The 18,391-nt window shown below is 50.8% G+C and overlaps 2 protein-coding genes across 20 annotated transcripts in view; both read right to left on the reverse strand.

Moving 5' to 3' along the window:
• LOC311606261 (uncharacterized protein C4orf50) overlaps positions 1 to 4,786 on the reverse strand; it is an 86,094-nt gene extending 81,308 nt beyond the window's left edge. For 5 of the 11 annotated variants that reach the window (XR_014782275.1, XM_084797431.1, XM_084797437.1 and 2 more), the window contains exons 1-2: positions 4,309 to 4,786; positions 495 to 3,709 (exon numbers count right to left, since the gene is read on the reverse strand). Coding sequence is in view for 10 of the 11 variants with exons in the window: in XM_084797431.1 (XP_084653557.1) it covers positions 495 to 781 (287 nt within the window). In the remaining variant the exon portion in view is untranslated. The remainder of the gene's footprint in view (positions 1 to 494; positions 3,710 to 4,308) is intronic. The other 6 variants (XM_084797429.1, XM_084797434.1, XM_084797433.1 and 3 more) reach the window with 6 other exon arrangements.
• Positions 4,787 to 4,919: 133 nt separating this feature from the next.
• The window catches only part of JAKMIP1 (janus kinase and microtubule interacting protein 1), a 116,320-nt gene continuing 102,848 nt past the window's right edge, over positions 4,920 to 18,391 (reverse strand). For 6 of the 9 annotated variants that reach the window (XM_084797457.1, XM_084797465.1, XM_084797464.1 and 3 more), the window contains 5 exons: positions 17,712 to 17,801; positions 13,775 to 13,978; positions 12,695 to 12,760; positions 7,421 to 7,465; positions 4,920 to 6,412 (listed from right to left, as the gene is read on the reverse strand). In XM_084797457.1, coding sequence (XP_084653583.1) covers positions 6,383 to 6,412; positions 7,421 to 7,465; positions 12,695 to 12,760; positions 13,775 to 13,978; positions 17,712 to 17,801 — 435 coding nt within the window. In that variant the 3' untranslated portion in view covers positions 4,920 to 6,382. Of the gene's footprint in view, positions 6,413 to 7,420; positions 7,497 to 12,694; positions 12,761 to 13,774; positions 13,979 to 17,711; positions 17,802 to 18,391 lie in introns of all 9 variants that reach the window. The other 3 variants (XM_084797461.1, XM_084797462.1, XM_084797463.1) reach the window with 3 other exon arrangements.

The following is an 18,391-nucleotide window of genomic DNA, read 5'->3' on the forward strand; positions in this document are numbered from 1 at the left end:
ACAGAGATGACACACAGCTAGGTCAGCAACTCTGGGGCCACTTCTGGCCTTGGAGCTAGGGGACTACCCAGGGGGAACATGTGACCAGGGTTTGGACCAAGCCCTGCAGCAGAAGTTAGGCCCACAAAGAAGAGAGGCACACATCATCTGGGCATGGCCCCAAGAGAGTGGAGGTGAGAGGAAGATGTCACACTTCTCTCTTCCTCCCTTACTGCCAGTGTTTTCCCATCGACTGGACCCAGCGGATGGCGATCCAGCCCAGTGGATGGCTAGCACAGAGTAGGACGTGTCAGGAGAAGTGAGGGCAAATGACCACCCGAGGCTGGTTCTGTACTTCTGGTGAGCCTGGGACCTCAGCTGGAGACAGGGTTCAAAGGACCACCATGGTGTAAAGGGAATTCATCAACGACCCTCCTCAACACACACACACACACACACACACACACACACACACACACACACACACACACGAGTGCTCACAGGGTTACACCCACCTGTTCCTCAGCCCCGACTCCGATATCACATGCTTGTCCACAGCTGCCAACAGCTTTCGCTCTGAGGATTCCAGCTGCTCCCTGAGCAGCCCTGTGTCCAAGTCCGGGCTGCTAGCTGCTTCTGGGAGGCACCCCTGCTCCTCCTCGTCACTCTCCTCCACATCTCGGAATACCCAGCACGTGTTGATCTTCACATCCACATTTATCACATCGGAGCCATCGCTGCTGGGAGCCCTGATGACATAGCTGAAGCTTTTCTCAGTCTGTCCCTGGGCTGCCGGCTCCATCCTGGAAACATTTCACTGGCCCAGGCTTAATTAAAAACAGACTGAGTCTACAACATGGACTTTCTGGAAATTCTGAGGTGGCTACTGTGCCTTTGGATTGTCCCAGGAAAATGTCCTTTGGGGGAGAACAAGGACAGGTAGATTATTCATGAGTGGGTAGCTCAGGTTTCATCCACGCAAACGTCATGCAATACGAATGAGCATCTCGGTTTACAAGCTGGTGTGCTAGGACACGCCAAAGCTATAATGAGGCTCAGACCGGTCACCTGGAATTAAATGCTTAGCAATGCACACAAAGAGGAGAGGGAAGCCTTCCAGGGAGGACCACCAGCCACAGGTTCTCCAAAGCAACCAAGGCTCACTCCCAGTGAGGTCCCTTGCCGCTGTCTGAGTTCAGCACACACTTACCAAGGACCTAGAATCTGTCAGGCAGAGAAGATGAGAAATCAATGCCGTACCAAGAGGTCTCACACACCTACCTAGTCTAGTTGTCCTGGTGACCCTGTGAGGTAGGCATCACCATGACCATTTTAGAGATGGTAAAACTGAGAGGCCTCAGAAGGTGGAAGAATTTGTCCAGACCCTAGAGATGGGAAGGAACAGGCAGGTCTGACTCCACACCTGAGAATGCATGTTCTAGCCCAGGAGCTGTGGGATCAAGTGTGGAGTGAAACTGGCCTCAGGGCAGCAGAAAACAAGTCCCCAGGAGCTCAGGGTTGGGGAAGGGATTCAGAGGATGGGAGAAGCAGGCATAGCAGGCAGCAGCAGGCAAATATAGGCAGAGAACCCTGGAGCAGGCACAAGCCTCAAGCCACAGCCAGTAGGATAGGAGTGGCTGGCCACATGACACACAGAAGGGGCCACAGTTGTACAGATCCCTTGGGGTTACAGTGAGCACACGGCCATTCAGAGCCAAGGAGATGGCTGGTCCAAGGTGACATCAAGGGGTTTACAGGTGGAAAGGCCTGAGGCCTGAGGCCTCAGGAGTAGACAGAGAGGTAAAAGGTTTGAATTATGAATATAGGAGGCTTGCTTCTTCAGAAAATAATGGAAGAGGTTTACACTCCCATTTCTTTGTGCATTTTCCTCAGAGCACTCAGATGTGTTCATTTCTGAAGTAGTGCCTCTTGGGACCAGAAGGAAACTTTATCTCCCCTCCCTCCACCTCTGCACACGGCTGTACATCCAATCCCTTGCCACTTGCCAGCCTTTCTCCGTACTATTGCCTCTTGCTATAAAGAAACATTTATTGTAACCCTTTGTATACATGAAACCAGAGGGTTAACTCAGCTTCCCAGTGGGTGAACTTGGAGAGAGCCATCCATAGAAAGGAGTAGCCGTGGTCTTAGGCCCAATGGACATAGCTGGAAATCATGTGTACCCCATCCCGAACATCCTGTCTGCACCCCTCTCGGTTGCTTTAGGATGTACATCACACTGGTTTCATGCTCTTCAACAATGCAGTCAGCGGCTCTCTTTTCTACCTTTGTAGAGGCTGAGTTCCCTACAGTGGGTGTCTAGGGATGCAGGGGCGGGGTGGGGCGTGTGAAGAGCTGCAGCAGGAGTTGAGGCACCCAGGATTGGCAATATGAAACCCTGGCCTTAAAGGAACAGGAAGACCAACTCAGATCGAGGATGCTGGGCCTGACTCCTTGGGTTTGAATCCTGTCTCAGGTACGTATCTGGACAAATTAATGAGCGTCTCACAAATAGATCTCCGGACACTGTTCGGAGTACAGGCACCTGCATCCAGTGACGGAGTGCATGAGCAGACTCACACAGCCCGCTTAGAGAGGCCAACACATCTTCAGGCTAAAAACTGACTGGATGAGACAAGCACAGTACCGCTTCCCGGTGCGCGTTCTCAGTTGTCTGGGCTGTGACCGGGCCTTGTTGCTTAGCTGCAGCAGGCTACTAGGCAAATGGCCAGCACCTTGCAAAATGACACCATACACAGTAAACAATTCTTCCCCTCACATAGGGGAGGATTCCCCAAATAACTAGCATATGATCTCCAGAACCACGGGCCACAAGATGCCACCTGGCATGGGAAGATGGCTGTCAGCTGAAGGCATCAGCCACCAAGAGATAGGTTCCCAAAAGACAGCCCTCCCTGCCCACGGCAGGCACAGTCACAACAGCTGGCGCTTCTGGGTGAGTCACCCAGGCTTAGGGGGAAAGGGGAGAGTAGAGTGGGAAGACTGAAAAGAGCAAGGAATGCTGGGTAGAGACCTGAGCCTCTGGCCCCCATTTTTCCATGAGAGACAGGCCTTGCTAAGGACAGGAAGCAATGCCTTAGGAGACATGACAGAGATGGCCCCGGAAAGTACGCAGGCCATGACTGCAGCACCCACCTTAAAACCTCAGCCCTGAGATGAAAGTATAGGGAGGACAAGGGACAGGTTCAGCCCTGGAGACCCAGCTCCTTCTAACAGGGCAGGGCTCTGGACGCTTGAGCTGGGCTCTGAAGGAACCCCCTAAGAGTTGTTTTGTTTTGTTTGACAATTTTGTAGAGGAAAAGGACATCAAAGCGCCTGGTTTGGGGTCTTCTGCTCCATCATAGGAATCCCTTAACAAGCAGAGATTAAACATGAGAAATAAAAAAACCAACCCACTTGTATGGTACTACCAGTGCTGGGGGGCGGGGTGAGCGGATCCTGGAGGCAACCTGGCTAGGGAATCCAGAGAAAAGAGGGGCCATATAACCCTGACCTTTGGGAAGAAAAACAAGAGGGAAGCAGCATACCAGAGCACCGTCATCCCTGCCCATCCAGGGTAGGAAGCAACTGGGAGGGTCTCAGGCCGGGTAGATTCCATGTAGAGCTAAGCTGGGACACAGAGCCAGCCTTCTGCACAGCACATGGGTCAGGGTGGGACTCTCCACTGTGCTCAGCAGGAACACTTGAGTGAAAACTTCCCTGCGACAAGCTATAGACACAAAGCAAAGAGGACCTGGTAGGACACAGGTCTTACAGCCTTAGTGGCACCCTCTGCTTTCAAGCTGAAGGCCCACGGTCCTCAGCTCATCTGGTCACAACCTGGCCCCAGCCTGGGCCTCCCTGTTTAGCCTCCCACAGGCTGCAGGAATGGTAGAATAGCCCTGACTCCTCAGCTCCCCTGTCCTGTTCAAGACTGCATGACACTGTCTTAGAGGACTGGCGTACAGAAGTGGAACACTGTTTGAAGACCTCTCAGGGTGAGCTACGGGCCTCAACCTCTCTGGGTCTGGGAGAAGGGCCAAGGAAAACTCCACCCACCTTCCCGGCTACATAAGGACGTAGCCTTGGCCTTGGAGGTTGACTCTGTAGCTCCGCTCCCCTGGTAACCACACAGGTGTTAACTGGTGGTGAGAGCCCTGAGACTGTGCCTCCCCGGACCCAGGGCATCTACGGTACCATTGCATCACTGTGGTTCCCTGAGGCCCCAGCTCTTAGCCAGGCTTATTTCTAGTGGGGATTCTGGGAGTAATGCATAAGATAGTGACAAGGAATTCTGGGTCTTGGCAGGGACTGGGACAGCTTGCACACCTGTCTATGCAAGCTGCATTCTCTCAGGCCTCAGTGGCTTCCTAGGGGTCGACGGGGATGGCCACTGGCCCCTGCTGAGCAGCACTCTATGAAGGACTCAGATGTGTGCTCCTGAGTCACCTTTGGGATGTCAGAGGGCCTGTGGGATGATTCGGGTCCATCCATCTCTCTGTGATCACAGAAGCTCTTCCATGAGGCATGACCTAGGATCTGTGTTCCTCAGAGTCGTAAGAACATGGCTTGTCTGCAGCAAGGACATGGCTGAGCTGGGAGTGCCCAGACGGGCCTGACTGCAGAGCTAAGGCCACTGTCATATAAGGTGTTGAGTAAAAAAGCCAAGCAGACAGGGAGGCTGCCCTCTCCCTCACAGTAGATAGGGACAGAAGGCATAAGGACCACACTCCAGCACAGCCCGCAGGGACTCTAGACAGATGGTTACGGGGACAGAGTGGTGGACTTCTCCATGACGCTCTGGGATGCCCCCGGGATGCCTGTCTACAAAAGGCAGTTGAATAGCATCCCCACTGTGTCTTCTACCAGAGAGAGCAGGCCTGCTTTCCATTTTGCCTAACTGGTCCCCAGACTGCTGCTATCAAAGACTCAAATGTCTCTGTTGTCAAAGGCAGGTTTCTTGGAATTTAATTAAGCTGGTGGGCATTGATAAGTCGCAGAGGCTGGGCTTGTGCATCATAGGTGTTGGGGAACTCAGATTTCAGCAGAGAATCAACACTTCTCCGCGATTTTGTAGTGCTTGCTTCAAGCAAGGATTCAAATCTTCTGGAAGGACCACCTGTCTAGACAGCCCCGCTTTCACACCCGAGCACTGTCTTTGCTTCTCTGTCTCTGGATCTGGCCCTCCCTACAACGTCAGGTCCTTGCTTTGTGGTTCCCTCGAGGGACCTGATCTGAACCCCAGTCTTCTCCGCTTGCTTCCAGGAAGTCACGGTGCCACCCACTTGGTCATCTGACTTGCTGCCACCATGTCACATATCCCAACTCACCACAAGCTTCTCCACACTGACTCAGCATCCTGTCCTTTTGTCACTCTGTCAATCTGATGGCTGACATTCTCCCTGCCTGCTCCAGGCGTGGGAGAGTATAGCCACACAGGCAGGTACCTTTTGGAGGTGACCTGCCCTACCTGCCCTAGATTGACAGGTACATCCCAAAGTCATGTCTCAAGGAATGTCCTTTGGAAATCTAGTTCCTGGTGAACTTAGGGTGCACCACCTCTATCCTACCCCTTGTGCTCTGAGGAGGCTCCAACACCTGAGGAGATGACTCAGCTCTTTACTGAGGATCATGGGCAGAGAAGGCTCTATGGTAAAGGGGTGCCCCAGTCTCAGCCATCACAACACAGAGCCTCTGGGTGCTGTTCTACCAGCCCGAGCTCCTTTATAGGGTGCCCCTACAAATTAAAACAGACAGCTTATGTCAGCTCTCTCGTTCCTCACTCCTCCCTGGTCTGAGGCATGGCCATGCTCTGGGACTTAAGCAAGGTCACACCTATACAAGTGTCAGAGCCTTCAGCCCTCTTCAGAAAGCTACAATCCACAGGGTCTCCACACTTGGCAACTCCAACTCTCTCTTGCTGGCCGCCAGCTACAAGTCCAACTGTGCATGGAGTCAGAGGTTTTGTTGGTTGCTCTGGCAGGCAGACTCCTGAAGAACACACCCGGTCCGAGGAGATTTCTGTACACAGGGCAAAGGGAGTGTCTGTATCCATCTAGGCACATACAGTGCCTTCAGGGAGGCACACAGCATGGGGACAGGGCTTGGGCCTATCCCCCAAGGCAACAGCTCTCATGCCCTGGATTTCCACTAATTGCACTTAAATTCCTGCTATCCAGATCCACCTTAGCCTTTGGCTCTTGAAGATGTCACAGTGGGGACACTGGGGAGGCTTGCCATTGTCCTGCAGAGTTCCACAAGTAGAAGTGGGCCAGGTCCCTAGGCCTCCCCCCTTTAAGTGACTATCAAACGTGCATAAGTTCTGTGTTCAGGCTCCGGACTTTGAATAGCTTTGCTGCACTGTTGGATTTTGGTTCGAGTGAGGATGGGGCACCACGGGGACTCAGGTGATTCCAAAAGGTCTTTGTATAGCCTGGAAGATTAAGAAAAAAAAAATTGAAGTGAAACAAAAATCAAGCGTTAAGAAGAGTAGAGAGGGCCCTGGGCTGCTGACCTTTCTTGATAGCTGCCCAGAGACCCTCTAACCCTAGAGCTCCATCAACGGGGCATGGTGTAATTTGTCTCCCAGGCCTCAGGACGGCCTTGTGTTCTCTCTACATACAATGACTAACCACCATGTGACTGGCCATATCCCCGACACTAGGGAATAGAGGGTAGCCAACCTAAGCCCTTGTGGGCTAGTGTCAGCATCAAGGACATCCCTAAAGACACTGAGTGGACCATCTAAGGATCTAGTGAGCCTCAGGGGCACCCTGGCTCCTCAGGCTAGTTTGGTTTCAGGGTCAAGACTCCAAAATTCAGAGGTCCTGGCAGATAGCAGCCTATGAATGGGCACTCAGCACTGGGAGAATGTGGAAAGGCCGAGGTCCCAAAGATGAGAAGCCTGGGCACGAGGGGCCAGTGGCTAGGGCAGGACCAGATTGTGGGATGCATACACTCTTTGGGTCTCTGAATATAGTTTGGCATCATCATTGGGCATGCAGTTTGAGATACAGAGGTAAGAAGCCAGACACTGATGGCTCCTGTATGCTGTGCAGTCATATCAGGGACCTGGCCTCATGAGCCACCTGGCCTTTCAACCTGATGCTCCTTGACCCTTTGCTTTGGACCAGACAGGTGATGTGCACATGACAACAAAGCAGGAACTACGCCAGACTGGAGAAAGCTTTGGGAGTGAGACGTAAATTCTGTGGATGAAATAGATGCCACGGGGCCTCTTGTTCTCAGTAATCCCCACCATGTGCCTCTACAGCAGGACCCCAGGGACCCAAGGGCCACACATCCCCCCAAGGAGCTGAAGTGGAAGAACCCAGAATCCTTCCAGGCACCTCATCTCCCAAGAAGCACCACAGCCAGAGTGGAGTCAACCTCCTCTCTCAACCAGCTTTGCATCTGCCAGTGGGAAGAAAAGGATACACACCCGAGTTCTTGGCGCCCGGGAGTCGTCAAGGCCACAGAATGAATGCTAGTGAGAAAAACAAAAAAAGGAACAAAAACTATAACATAAGGCCAAAAGAAAACGAGGAAAAGAAAAGAAAAGGAAAAAAAAAGATGTGAGAGATGTGGTATGGAATTCAGTGACAGCATCTTACAAGAACTACGACACTAGGGGGCAGCAGAGAGAAGAGCGGAGGGCAGCCCCACCCCCACCCCACCCCTCCTGGTTGCTCCCTCCTGCCTTAGGTGCTCAGTGGGCTATCCCTACAGATTTCTCAGGTGTCCCTCCAGCCCAGGCTGCCATATGTAAAGACTTTGAGGAATAAAGGTAAGGCTGAACAGGGCATCACAAACGAAAGGCCTGCCCAAGGCCATGGCTGTGCTTTACCAGTATATGTATTATGGTGGGCAACAACAAAGGAGGCACCCAGGCCAGCCTGTGGACCTGGGGACTGTCTGCCTGCTGTCCCTTGCAAGAGATTCTTTTTTCTTTTCTTTTCTTTCTTTCTTTTTCTTTTTTTTTTTTTTTTAACATGTAAAACCTCATGTGCCTTTTACCAGTCAACTTTAGAAAAACACTACTGGAAAAATAACCTTACAAAAACAGAAAAGATGTATCAGTTAGTTATTAATCTATCTGTGATGTGCCCTGTTCAAGCAAAATCACTTGTTTTCAGAGGACACTTATATGACCATTACCTAGGAATTTAAAAAATAATTCCCACCAAACACAGTCACAGTTTCCTATGTTGTTTGTAGAGAAAAGTGAAAATCCAAATAACCCTTTCTTCTGTCAAATCTCAAGGACCAAGCTCTATAAGGGGTCACTGTAATCCCAGAGTCCTTCATGTTCCACATGGGGAAACTGAGGCTCAGGAGGAGGGGGAGGGCTTGGTGAGACCACCCAGTGGATTGGTAGTAAGCTTCTGGCCATGGAAGGAGAGATCATGAGCAAGCCACAACTGATGGGACCAGAGTTTCCCATGGCCACAGGTCGGGAGTGACCTGGAGGACCTACAGGTGACAGGCCTGGTGGGCATCCCTAGCCATATCGCCCACCAGCAATCCACCAGTCAGGCCAGTGTCTCCTGCTGCATATACAGACTGTGTCATATCCTCCTGGGAAGATGGGAGCAGAGCGGTCCACAAATCAAGTCTGAGAAAGTCTGAGAGGCCAGGAAAGCAATCCAAGTGATAGCAAGGTGCTTCCTCATGGAGGCAGAGCCAGTGTAGCTCACCAGCCTGATTCCTCACATTATTATATGTGTATGTGGACATGTGTTTGTGTGTGAGTGTGTGCAAATGTGCAGGCATGCTTGTAGGGCAGAATGTGCTCAAGTTTCATTCCTTAGGCACTGTCCTCTGGTTCGTTCTCTTCTTCTTCTTCTTCTTCTTCTTCTTCTTCTTCTTCTTCTTCTTCTTCTTCTTCTTCTTCTTCTTCTTCTCCTTCTCCTCCTCCTCCTCCTCCTCCTCCTCCTCCTCCTTCTCCTTCTCCTTCACCAGATCTCATTATAGATGGTTATGAGCCATCATGTAGTTGCTGGGAATTGAACTCGGGACCTTTGGAAGAGCAGCCAATGCTCTTAACCTTGGAGCCATCTCTCCCACGCCTGTTCTCTGGTTCTTTGAGCTGGGATCTCGTACTGGTCTAGAACTCACCAGTTTGGCCAAACTATCAGACCAAACCAGTGATTCCCCAAACTGCCTGCCTCCACTTCCCCAGCACTTGGTTTATAACTGCACCACCACACCTAGCTGTTCTGGTGTGAGTTGTGGGCATCAAGCATAGGGCCTCATGTTTGCAAAGCGAACACTTTACCGACTGAGCCGTCCCCCAACCCCTCATTTTAAATATTTAAATGGGCAACAGCTCCTGTGGCCATGTTTGCACCAGTTGTCATATCTGGCTGTGATCCAACAAGGTACCTACGGATGGAAAGGCAGGCAGAGTTCATATTCCTCGCCCTTCCCCCAGGCCCACTAATAGAGTCAAAGAGCCTCATTCTCACAGCAGTAAGAAGTCGCCCCCAACTCCACCAAGTTACTCAGGCTATCCTGAGTCCAGCCACAGAGCCAAATTGTTCTCAGTGGAATCAACCTGACGTACCCCATAGAGGGTTGAGGAGGGCTGGGCACCTGCCAGATGGGGACCCTAGGATATAGGACAGCCTCACAAAGGACTCCTCAGAAGAGAACTGATGAGAGAGAACCCCGCCCCCCTCCGCTGCTCCCTGGACATGGATCTCTGGCGCCCCCTGCAGACTCAGCAGGAACTCCATACAGGGCGAGACTGGTGATTGTCATGTTTAAATTTAACTTCTCAGGGAGGAAGGAGAGAATACACCTGCCCCACACGGGGCATCAAGGGGCGTTCTTTCTCTTTCTCTCCCCCACAAATTGGAATATGACAGCCACCAGGAAGGGTGCCCCACTTATGAAAAGCCCTAAACGCTGCTGTCCAGTGACTTCTAAGGACTTGTCCTGCTGTCCCTGGAGAGTCCAGTTCCTTTCTCACAAGCCAGCCTGGCATGTTTCAGCCCAGAAGTGGTCTTTCTTTTTCTTTCTTGGCTTTCCCACATCCTCCTTTAGGATTCAGATAGGGTCTTCTCAGGCCCACTAGCTTCACACCCCCCCCCCAAAAAAAACAGGCTGGGTCAGAAGGCCTACACCCGTCTCCACAGGTGTCCTCACCACCCCACAGATGTAAGGTCGCTCTTACTGCCTTGGTCTGTGACACAAGCTATGCAATTACGACTTCTCCATGGACTGGTCTAAGACCATGCTACTCTCTGCGTTGGGGGAAGAGATGTGTGAAATTCCATCCTGGTCCTTAAGGGATGCATGTCAACAGGTGCCTTCATAGGAAGTAGCAACCGTCTCAGTAAAGCTGCCTTGCCTGTGTGGTCCTGGACTAACCTCGAGGTCTGCCTAGGGCAGCAGCACAGGGTAGCCACCAGCCCCCATTCAGTGATGAGCAAAATGCTTGTCTCTGGGTTTCTCCCTTCCTGAATAGTGGCCTGTAATTTTTCACTCTTGCAGATGCTTTCCAATATCTTAAACAAGGATTAATTTTTTTAAAGTCTTACTTTGCATCCCAGGCTGGCATTGAGCTTGTAATCCTCCTAACTCTGCCTTCTATGTATTGGGATTGCAGGTTTACACCACAATCATGCCCAGGTTCAAAAGGATTAATTTTTGCAAATTTTCAGTTCTTAGCAAAAAGGATTTGTCTAAAGCAACTTACTCTACCATTTCCCAAAGTTAAACTGTCTAGGACTAGTTGTTGTTGTTGTTGTTGTTGTTGTTGTTGTTAAAGATTTTATTGTTTAGCCAGGCATGGTGGTACACACCTTTAATCCCAGCACTCAGGAAGCAGAGGCAGGTGGGTTGCTATGAGTTTGAGGCCAGCCTGGTCTATAAAGCAAGTCCAGGACAGCCAAGGCTACACAGAGAAACTCTGTCTTGAAAAACCAAAAAAAAAAAAAAAAAAGATTTTAATGTTTAATTATGTGTATATGTGTATATGTGCACATGAGTGCAGTGCCCTTGGAAGCCAGAAGAGGGCATCAGATATCCATGGAGCTCAAGTTACAGGTGTGTGTAAGCCACACAAACCATCTCTTCAGCCATCTAGGCTGTATCTATTATTGTGCATAGTGCGCGATGCCCTGGTGACGAGTGAGAACTGTTGGAGGCAGCTGTGTGTTCCTCTGCTGTCAGCGTGTATTGTTTTATCCCAGGAATTTTGCTTCACTGTGATGCTGTGTTTGTCTTCTGGCTTCACCAGGGACAGGTTATTATACGTGTTCGTTGTCATCCCATCTGGCCTGAGGGTAAGTGGCAGTCTGGATTGGCGCCATGGTATGGTTTTGCTTACTTCAGCCACAGCATGCGTTGCCTGCCCTGTTTTTTAAGTCAGTTGCCTTTGTGCCTGACATGCCACATATGCCTATAATCCCAGCATTGATGGGGGTGGTAGACTGAAGGATTGCTGGGGCTTCTTGGATACAGCCTAGTAGAAAAAAAAAAATCTCAAGCCGCAGGTTTAGCAAGAGACTCTCCCTCCTGGGAATAGGTGGAAAGTGATGGAGGACATCAGACACCCTCTTCCGGCTTCTGTGTGTGTCCACAGGCACACTCATAAAACAAATACACCTCACACACATATGTCTTATATACAAGCATACGTACATGCATGTACATACAAATATACACTTCACCCACATACATATATGCATACATTCACAAACAGGTGGAAAAAGAAGCAAAAAATAACTACAAATACAAATTACTTCATTATCACTATGTCCCCTTATCTCAGTGAAAAGACCAATTCATTCATTCATTCATTCATTCACTCACTCATTCTCATGGTGCTCATGCCAGCCACTGAAGATGGAATTACAATATACACAGATTTAAATAACAGAAATATAATCTATTTTAAAAAAGAAATACAATCTATATTCTTGAAAGTTTTTTTATAGGACTAATGTTTTTAAGTATAGACACCTCAATGAAGATGGGTAGCATCGGCTAATATGTATACATGATATTAACTTTGAGGGAGGTTGGTTTTCTGAGACGGGAGCCTTGAATATCTGATCCCCCTGCTTCAGCCTCCTAAGTTCTGTGGCTGAAGACATGCTCCACCACATCTGCTTGTCTGTTAATATTGTTGGGTTTTCCTGGGTTTGGGGTGCTAGAAGTTGAGCTCAGGACCTTTTGATTATGCTAAGCAACTGCTCTGCCACTTGACACCCCCAGACTCTTGCTGTTTTTTTTTCTCCCTGCATGTAAGGCATAATGCGTTCATTCGCTCACTTGTTTATTCACTTATTTATCTTGTGTTGACATGCCTCTGTGTGTGCGTGCCTGTATATGTACAGGTACACATGTGTAGGTGTGTTCACATGTATGAGTGTGCATGTGGAGCTAGAGATCAACCCTGGGTTCCTCAGAAGCTGCCTACCTTGGTTTTGTTGTTGTTTTTTTTTTTTTAAGACAGGGTCTCCCACTGGCCTGGGTCTTGATGATTGGGCCGTTTTATGTAGCTCATCTTCTCAGCCTTTCTAGAAGGTATTTGAACCAACCCTCCACCCAGACACTGAAATGGATTCCTGACCCAGTGGCCTCAGCATCTGCCTTGGATTTCTTGGAAAGGTTCGGGGAACAGGAAGCCTGGGCTTTACACCTGAAGTCAGCAGCCACCTGCCTGTGCCTCAGGCCTGAGGTCTCAGCTCTCCCGGCCACCTACCTTCTCCTCCAGCTCCTTCAGCTGGCGCCTCTGCAGCTCCAGCTTGCCCTCCATCTCCCGGATTTTCTGAAATACATCAGGTCACGCATCAGAAAACGACTCCCAGGCCCCAAACTTGACCGTTGTCTTTTATGGTGGTCCAGCATAGAAGCCGCAAAGGACACACAGGACAGCAAGTCCCCACCCCCACCCCCACCCCCGCCCCCAGAGGAATACTCTCTTCTGACTTGTTACAGATGGATGGATTTCACCTGCTTGTCAAGCCCATGAACTACACTGTCCAGGGTTGACAGTGCACACTCGTAAGAAGATAAGGGCTGAGCCAGGGCACCTCGGCTCCCAGCGGGACAACAAAGATCATGGACTGGAGTGGCCTCAGTCATTCATGTGTCCAACATCCAGGTAGCTCGGACCTGGGAGCCCAGGGAAGGAAAGGGGCGGAGAGAGGCAGTGCTGGTAGCACCCACGCTGTGCGCCCATTTTCACACTTCATGGGGCTGCCATGAGGTGGGTGGCAGCTCTGCAGTGTAGGGAGCATGCTGACCAACAAAGCTCTGTGTGGCTCATCTCTTCTTCTTCTCCTTCTCTAGCTATTGTCAGGGCTCTGGAACCTTCTTTCCTCTGCTCAGCATCAAGTGACCCTCACAGACGGCTGAGGTCCTCCAAGAAGTAACACTCAGGCTCCTAGGCTGATTCTCAAGCCGTCAGCTACCCCAAAGCAGCAAAAGAGAGATGCTGAGCCAGTGTGGTCCCTGTGCATCAGGCTGAAGTCTAGGGGATGTTGGAAGAAGGTGTGAGAAGCACCTTTGTTTTGTGTGCACATTTCAGCAAAGAGAAATGACAAGCTTGCCACCTACACTACACAAGTGCCTCGACTCCTGTTTCCCCATCCACCAAGGAGGGAATGCTCGCCACTCTGTAACAGGAACCCATGAGAAAAGATGCTATGCCCACAGAACATCCCCTACCAGCCACTCTCCACCCAACATCCGGGGTACCTATGTTCATCAAGTGCCAGAGGGTCCTCAGGGGCCCAGGGTACATTGGAGGTACAAGATAGAGGGATGAAACTGCCAGTACCTGTTGGGCCTGCTGCAGCATCTCCATTCGCTCCCGCAGGATCTGGCTATCGAACTCCCGGCTCTGACGCAGGAGCTGTCTGCGCACCTTCTCTACAGCTGCCTGGAGGTCTTCCCGTTGGCTGGCACTCAGTGCCTCGCTGGCCCTCCGCCCTGGCTCCTGCTGCAGCGCATTGTACAAGGTAGCCTCCAGGTCCTGGATTTTCTGCATGGCCCAAACCACAAGACAGTAGAGGTTACAAACCGGTGCCACTAGAGGTCGTTCTAGGGAGGGAAGGTGAGCATGCATGGCCCAGCAGAGCGGCAAGCCTCACAAGTGACAGCATGGGGAGATTTCCTCTCGCCAAGGAAAACACCGAGTGTTCTGTCCCAGATAGAGACAGGTATCCCTGGCCTGTATAGGAGACCAGGGCAAGAAGAAAGAACCATGCCCTCCTGAGACAAGTGTGTCCAACTCCATTTTATTTTGCCTTTGGCTTCCAGTTTGCTCTCACTCCCTATTCTAATGGAGCCGGTGAGGTACTATTTCTCAGTTATAAGCATTCATTTCTCAGTTGTGTGGAGAACACAGCTTTAAGTGGAAGCAAATAGTGAGAATGTCCTACCCACAGCCTCATCTCTGATCCCACACACAGTAAGGGGACTTTTGTGGGCAGTGCTGAAGGAGACAGTGGAGCTGGCTGATGATGGTCCCATCGTTTGGGGGGTTTGAATTCTTTGGGAAAGTCACATCAGATCCCCTGCTGGCCACTCAACAGTTATCTTACCAGGGGCAAAACCTACCCCCCTCCCTCTCTCTCTCTCTCTCTCTCTCTCTCTCTCTCTCTCTCTCTCTCACTCTCTTCTCTCTCTCTCTCTTTCTCCTGTTTCTCCAAAGCCCTTCACCTCCTGCTAAGAAACACCACATCTATGTCACCATCCCACCCTACTATGAGACTATGAGACAGGGCAGCCCTGGGGAAGGCTCTGCAAGCCCCACCACCTGCAGCATTGCTCTCACTTTCTAGCCAGTTCCTAGCCCTGTTGGGCCACCCTGGATTTAGCCACAGACATTATCACCTTCTCTCCAGGGTCACTTTGGCCCTGGGAAAGCAGAAAGCAGGGCAGCAGAATTCCATGTGGCCTTTACCGGGGCTCCTTGAGGCACAGGAGCTTATTGCCTTCCAGCTCACCACTCTCCATTCAGCAACGAAGCTTCCAGAGAGAGGGTCTACCCCCTAGTTGCCAGCTTCCAAACTGGCCCTCATCCCCGCCTTCAGACCTGGATCCCACTGGGGGCCAGGCCGATCTCACCCACTTCTCACTCCACACCATGCCAAAGGGAAACAGGCATGCATCTTGCACCTTCCCTTACCCAGCCTGGATGCCGAAGGTCAGAAGTACACTGACCTGACTCTAAGTAAATCTGGTGCCTCCTGAAAACTGCCCAGACTGTCACAAGACTGCAATCCTTGTGGGTGCGTGCTGCCCACTTGAGGCTTAGCGTGCTTTTTCAGGCTTCTAGAGGGCTTGTCAAGGTGGGGGTATTTTCTAAGAGCCAGCATGTCCAAGATCCTGAGCCTGCCTGCACACAGTCCTCAGAAGATGATAGGGCACCACCTTTTCCAAACAGCTGCCCTGTGAGAGGCCCCAGTGAGCCACAGTACTTGGCAATGGCTGGCCTCCACCCATCTGAGCACTGCACTGTCCTTGTAGCACACTGCGGCAGGAGAGGTCCTTAGGGCCAAGGCCCTCAGCTTTTGACCTAATGTATTTCCCCGTGAGGGCAACTAGTTCCTGAAGTTTCCTTGAGGGGTGTCCTCCAGAGCTGTCAAACATCCTTGAAAGACTGGACAGTGTGTGTGTGTGTGTGTGTGTGTGTGTGTGTGTGTGTGTGTGTGTGTGTGTGTTGGGGGATGAGGGTGTTCATGAGTATTTACATGGACCAAAACTGGGTGAGATTGAGGGAAAAAAATCAAAACAAAGATACAGGCAGAGCACAAATAAGAGTGTTTCACAGGCTGGAGAGATGGCTCAGAGGTTAAGAGCACTGGTTGCACTTCCAAAGGTCCTGAGTTCAATTCCTAGCAACCACATGGCTGCTCACAACTATCTATAATGAGATCTGGTGCCCTCTTCTGGCACATAGGTGTATGTGCAGGCAAAACAAGGTATATATACTATATAAATCTTTTTTTTTTAAAGTGTTTTCACTCATTCATTGCCCTCCATGCTGTTGTCAGCCACATCACGTGATAAGAAACAGGAGTGACATGGGCAGATACTGCTTGATGGTGGCTGTTGACCATCCTACATAGAGTAGCCCTGACCCTCACGCCACATCTTCCACAAGGAAGAATGGCTCTTGGCGTCAGGGACTTGTGGCTTTGAGTGTGAGGTCATCTGAGCCTGAACTTCCAACACTAAGAAGAAGCCCAGACTTTTGATGACCCCACGGTGTTTCACGAGGCTTTAAAACTTTCCCGTCTGCTCTGGTGCATCTGGCCACAGCCTCACCTCTCTGTTCATTTAGGCCCATCTCCTTCTCCTACCTATGAGAAAACCTGATTTGGGACTTTTTTGAGACAAGTCTGGAATTCAGTGTGTAGTAGAGGACAATACTGAACTTCTGGTCCTGCATGCTGAGATGGCAGACAGGTGCCACCATGCCAAGTTTGTTCAGTACTGGGGACTGAACTGGCTTTATTGCTATGCAAGCCCTCTACCAACTTAACTGTATCACCAGCCTCTTTGGAAATTTAAGGATAAATAAATATTTATGAAGCAACAAACATATACAAAAGCCTTTTCCCATTCAGCTCACCTGATGCTAGTTAGTAAGTGGGTCAAAAAACAAACAAACAAAAATAACAACAACAACAAAAACCAAACCATCAGCCGGGCAGTGGTGGCACACGCCTTTAATCTCAGCACTTGGGAGGCTGAGGCAGGCGGATCACTATGAGTTCCAGGCCAGCCTGGTCTACAAAGTGAGTCCAGGACAGCCAAGGCTACACAGGGAGACCCTGCCTCAGAAAACCAAAAAACCAAAACAAGAACATCAAGATCACCAACTCTTTGTAAAAAACCACAGCTCATCTGCTATAACCAGGCAAGGTAAAGGGATTGGGACACCAACGCTGCCACAACACCTCCCACCTACAGTTTGTCCCCCCTGCAGAGTGTTCTAAGACAAGAGGCTAGCAGAATCGTCATCGAAGAGACCAGAGAGACTTCACCCAGCAACTGCTGGGAGCAGATGCACAGTCCCACAGGCAAACATTAGGCAGAGCTCAGAGAGCCCTGCAGAGGAGGGAGAGGAAGGATCAGAGGAAGCTGAGGAGTCAGCGACACCACGAGAACATGACCCACAGGATCAACTGACCAGGACTCATGGAGACTCAGCGATCAGGGAGCCCATAGGGGCCTGACCTAGGTCCTCTGCGTGTATGTTATGGCTGAGTAGCTTGGCGTTCTTGTGGGATTCCTAACAGTGGGAGTGAGGACTGTCCCTGACTCTTTTACCTACTTTTGGGACCCTTTTCCTCCTACTGGGATACCTTGATGTAACAGTATGTGCCTGGTCTTATTGCAGCTTGCTATGCAGTGTTAGGTTGATGTTCCTGGGAGGCCAGCTCTTTTCTGAGGGGAGGAGAAAGGGGTTGGATCTGGGGGGGACGGAAGGTGGAAGGGAGAGACTGGGGGAGGGGGAAAGGGGGAGGGGGAGGGGAAAGGAATTGTGATTGGGATATAATATGTGAGAGAGGAGTATAAATTTAAATTTAAATTATTAAAAATAAAAACCCACACACAGCTCATTTGGAACACTTGGCCACTTGCTGGCCATTCTAGTCATGTGTGCGGAAGGCATAGCATTATACCCTGAAGCCTGGGGGTACTCCCCGCAGGGAGCAGCAGCCTCTAAGGCTGAGAGGAGAAAGTCAAAGTGTCAAACCCACTTCTGGTCCTACCAGGTAGGCCTGGTCAAGGGCTTCCTTCCTGTAGTCCAGTTCCTGCTCCAGGTAGCCCTTCTGCTTGCTGAACAGGTCCTAGAAGAGAGGGGCTCGCCATGAGAATTGCCCAGAGCAAGTCAGCGCAGGGAGGCTCCAAATTTACCCACTAGTAACTCGGTGCGGGAGGGAAAGGAGGGGGGAGGGGCTTTGACTGCCCTCTGTGAACTCCCTGCAGAAGCCCTCACTGCCCTGGGTTGCCCAGGCTATCCATGAGATCCCTGATCAGGACTGCCCTCACTCCGGCTCCCCCTCCTCTTGGGTATCTGGTAATAAGGAAGGGACCTCACAGGGAGCCCGCTGCTGCCAGCCCACATCACAGGAGTCTCCAAGCCCTGTACTGTGGCCTGAGGCCTCAGGATTGTCTCAACAGCTCTCAGGTGCAGCTCATCCCCTTGCCAGGCTGTGCCCTCCCCACTCTCCTCCCCCAACCCCCCTCCCACGTGGATCTCGTTGTTAAACATTTCCCGAAGACCTCTGGTTCCCTGTACAGAGGCCTCATCTGAGCAGACTGCATGCCCCACTCTACACCCTTTAGAGCTTAGAGCTAGAACTCACGTTGCGGTCCCTGTATTTTATAGGAAACAGAAAGCCATGGTGCCACTGATGACAGGGGTAACCAGTAACCC

The sequence above is a fragment of the Acomys minous genome, assembly GCF_964271855.1.
Source record: "Acomys minous genome assembly, chromosome: 10".
In the NCBI taxonomy this organism is placed as follows: domain Eukaryota; kingdom Metazoa; phylum Chordata; class Mammalia; order Rodentia; family Muridae; genus Acomys; species Acomys minous.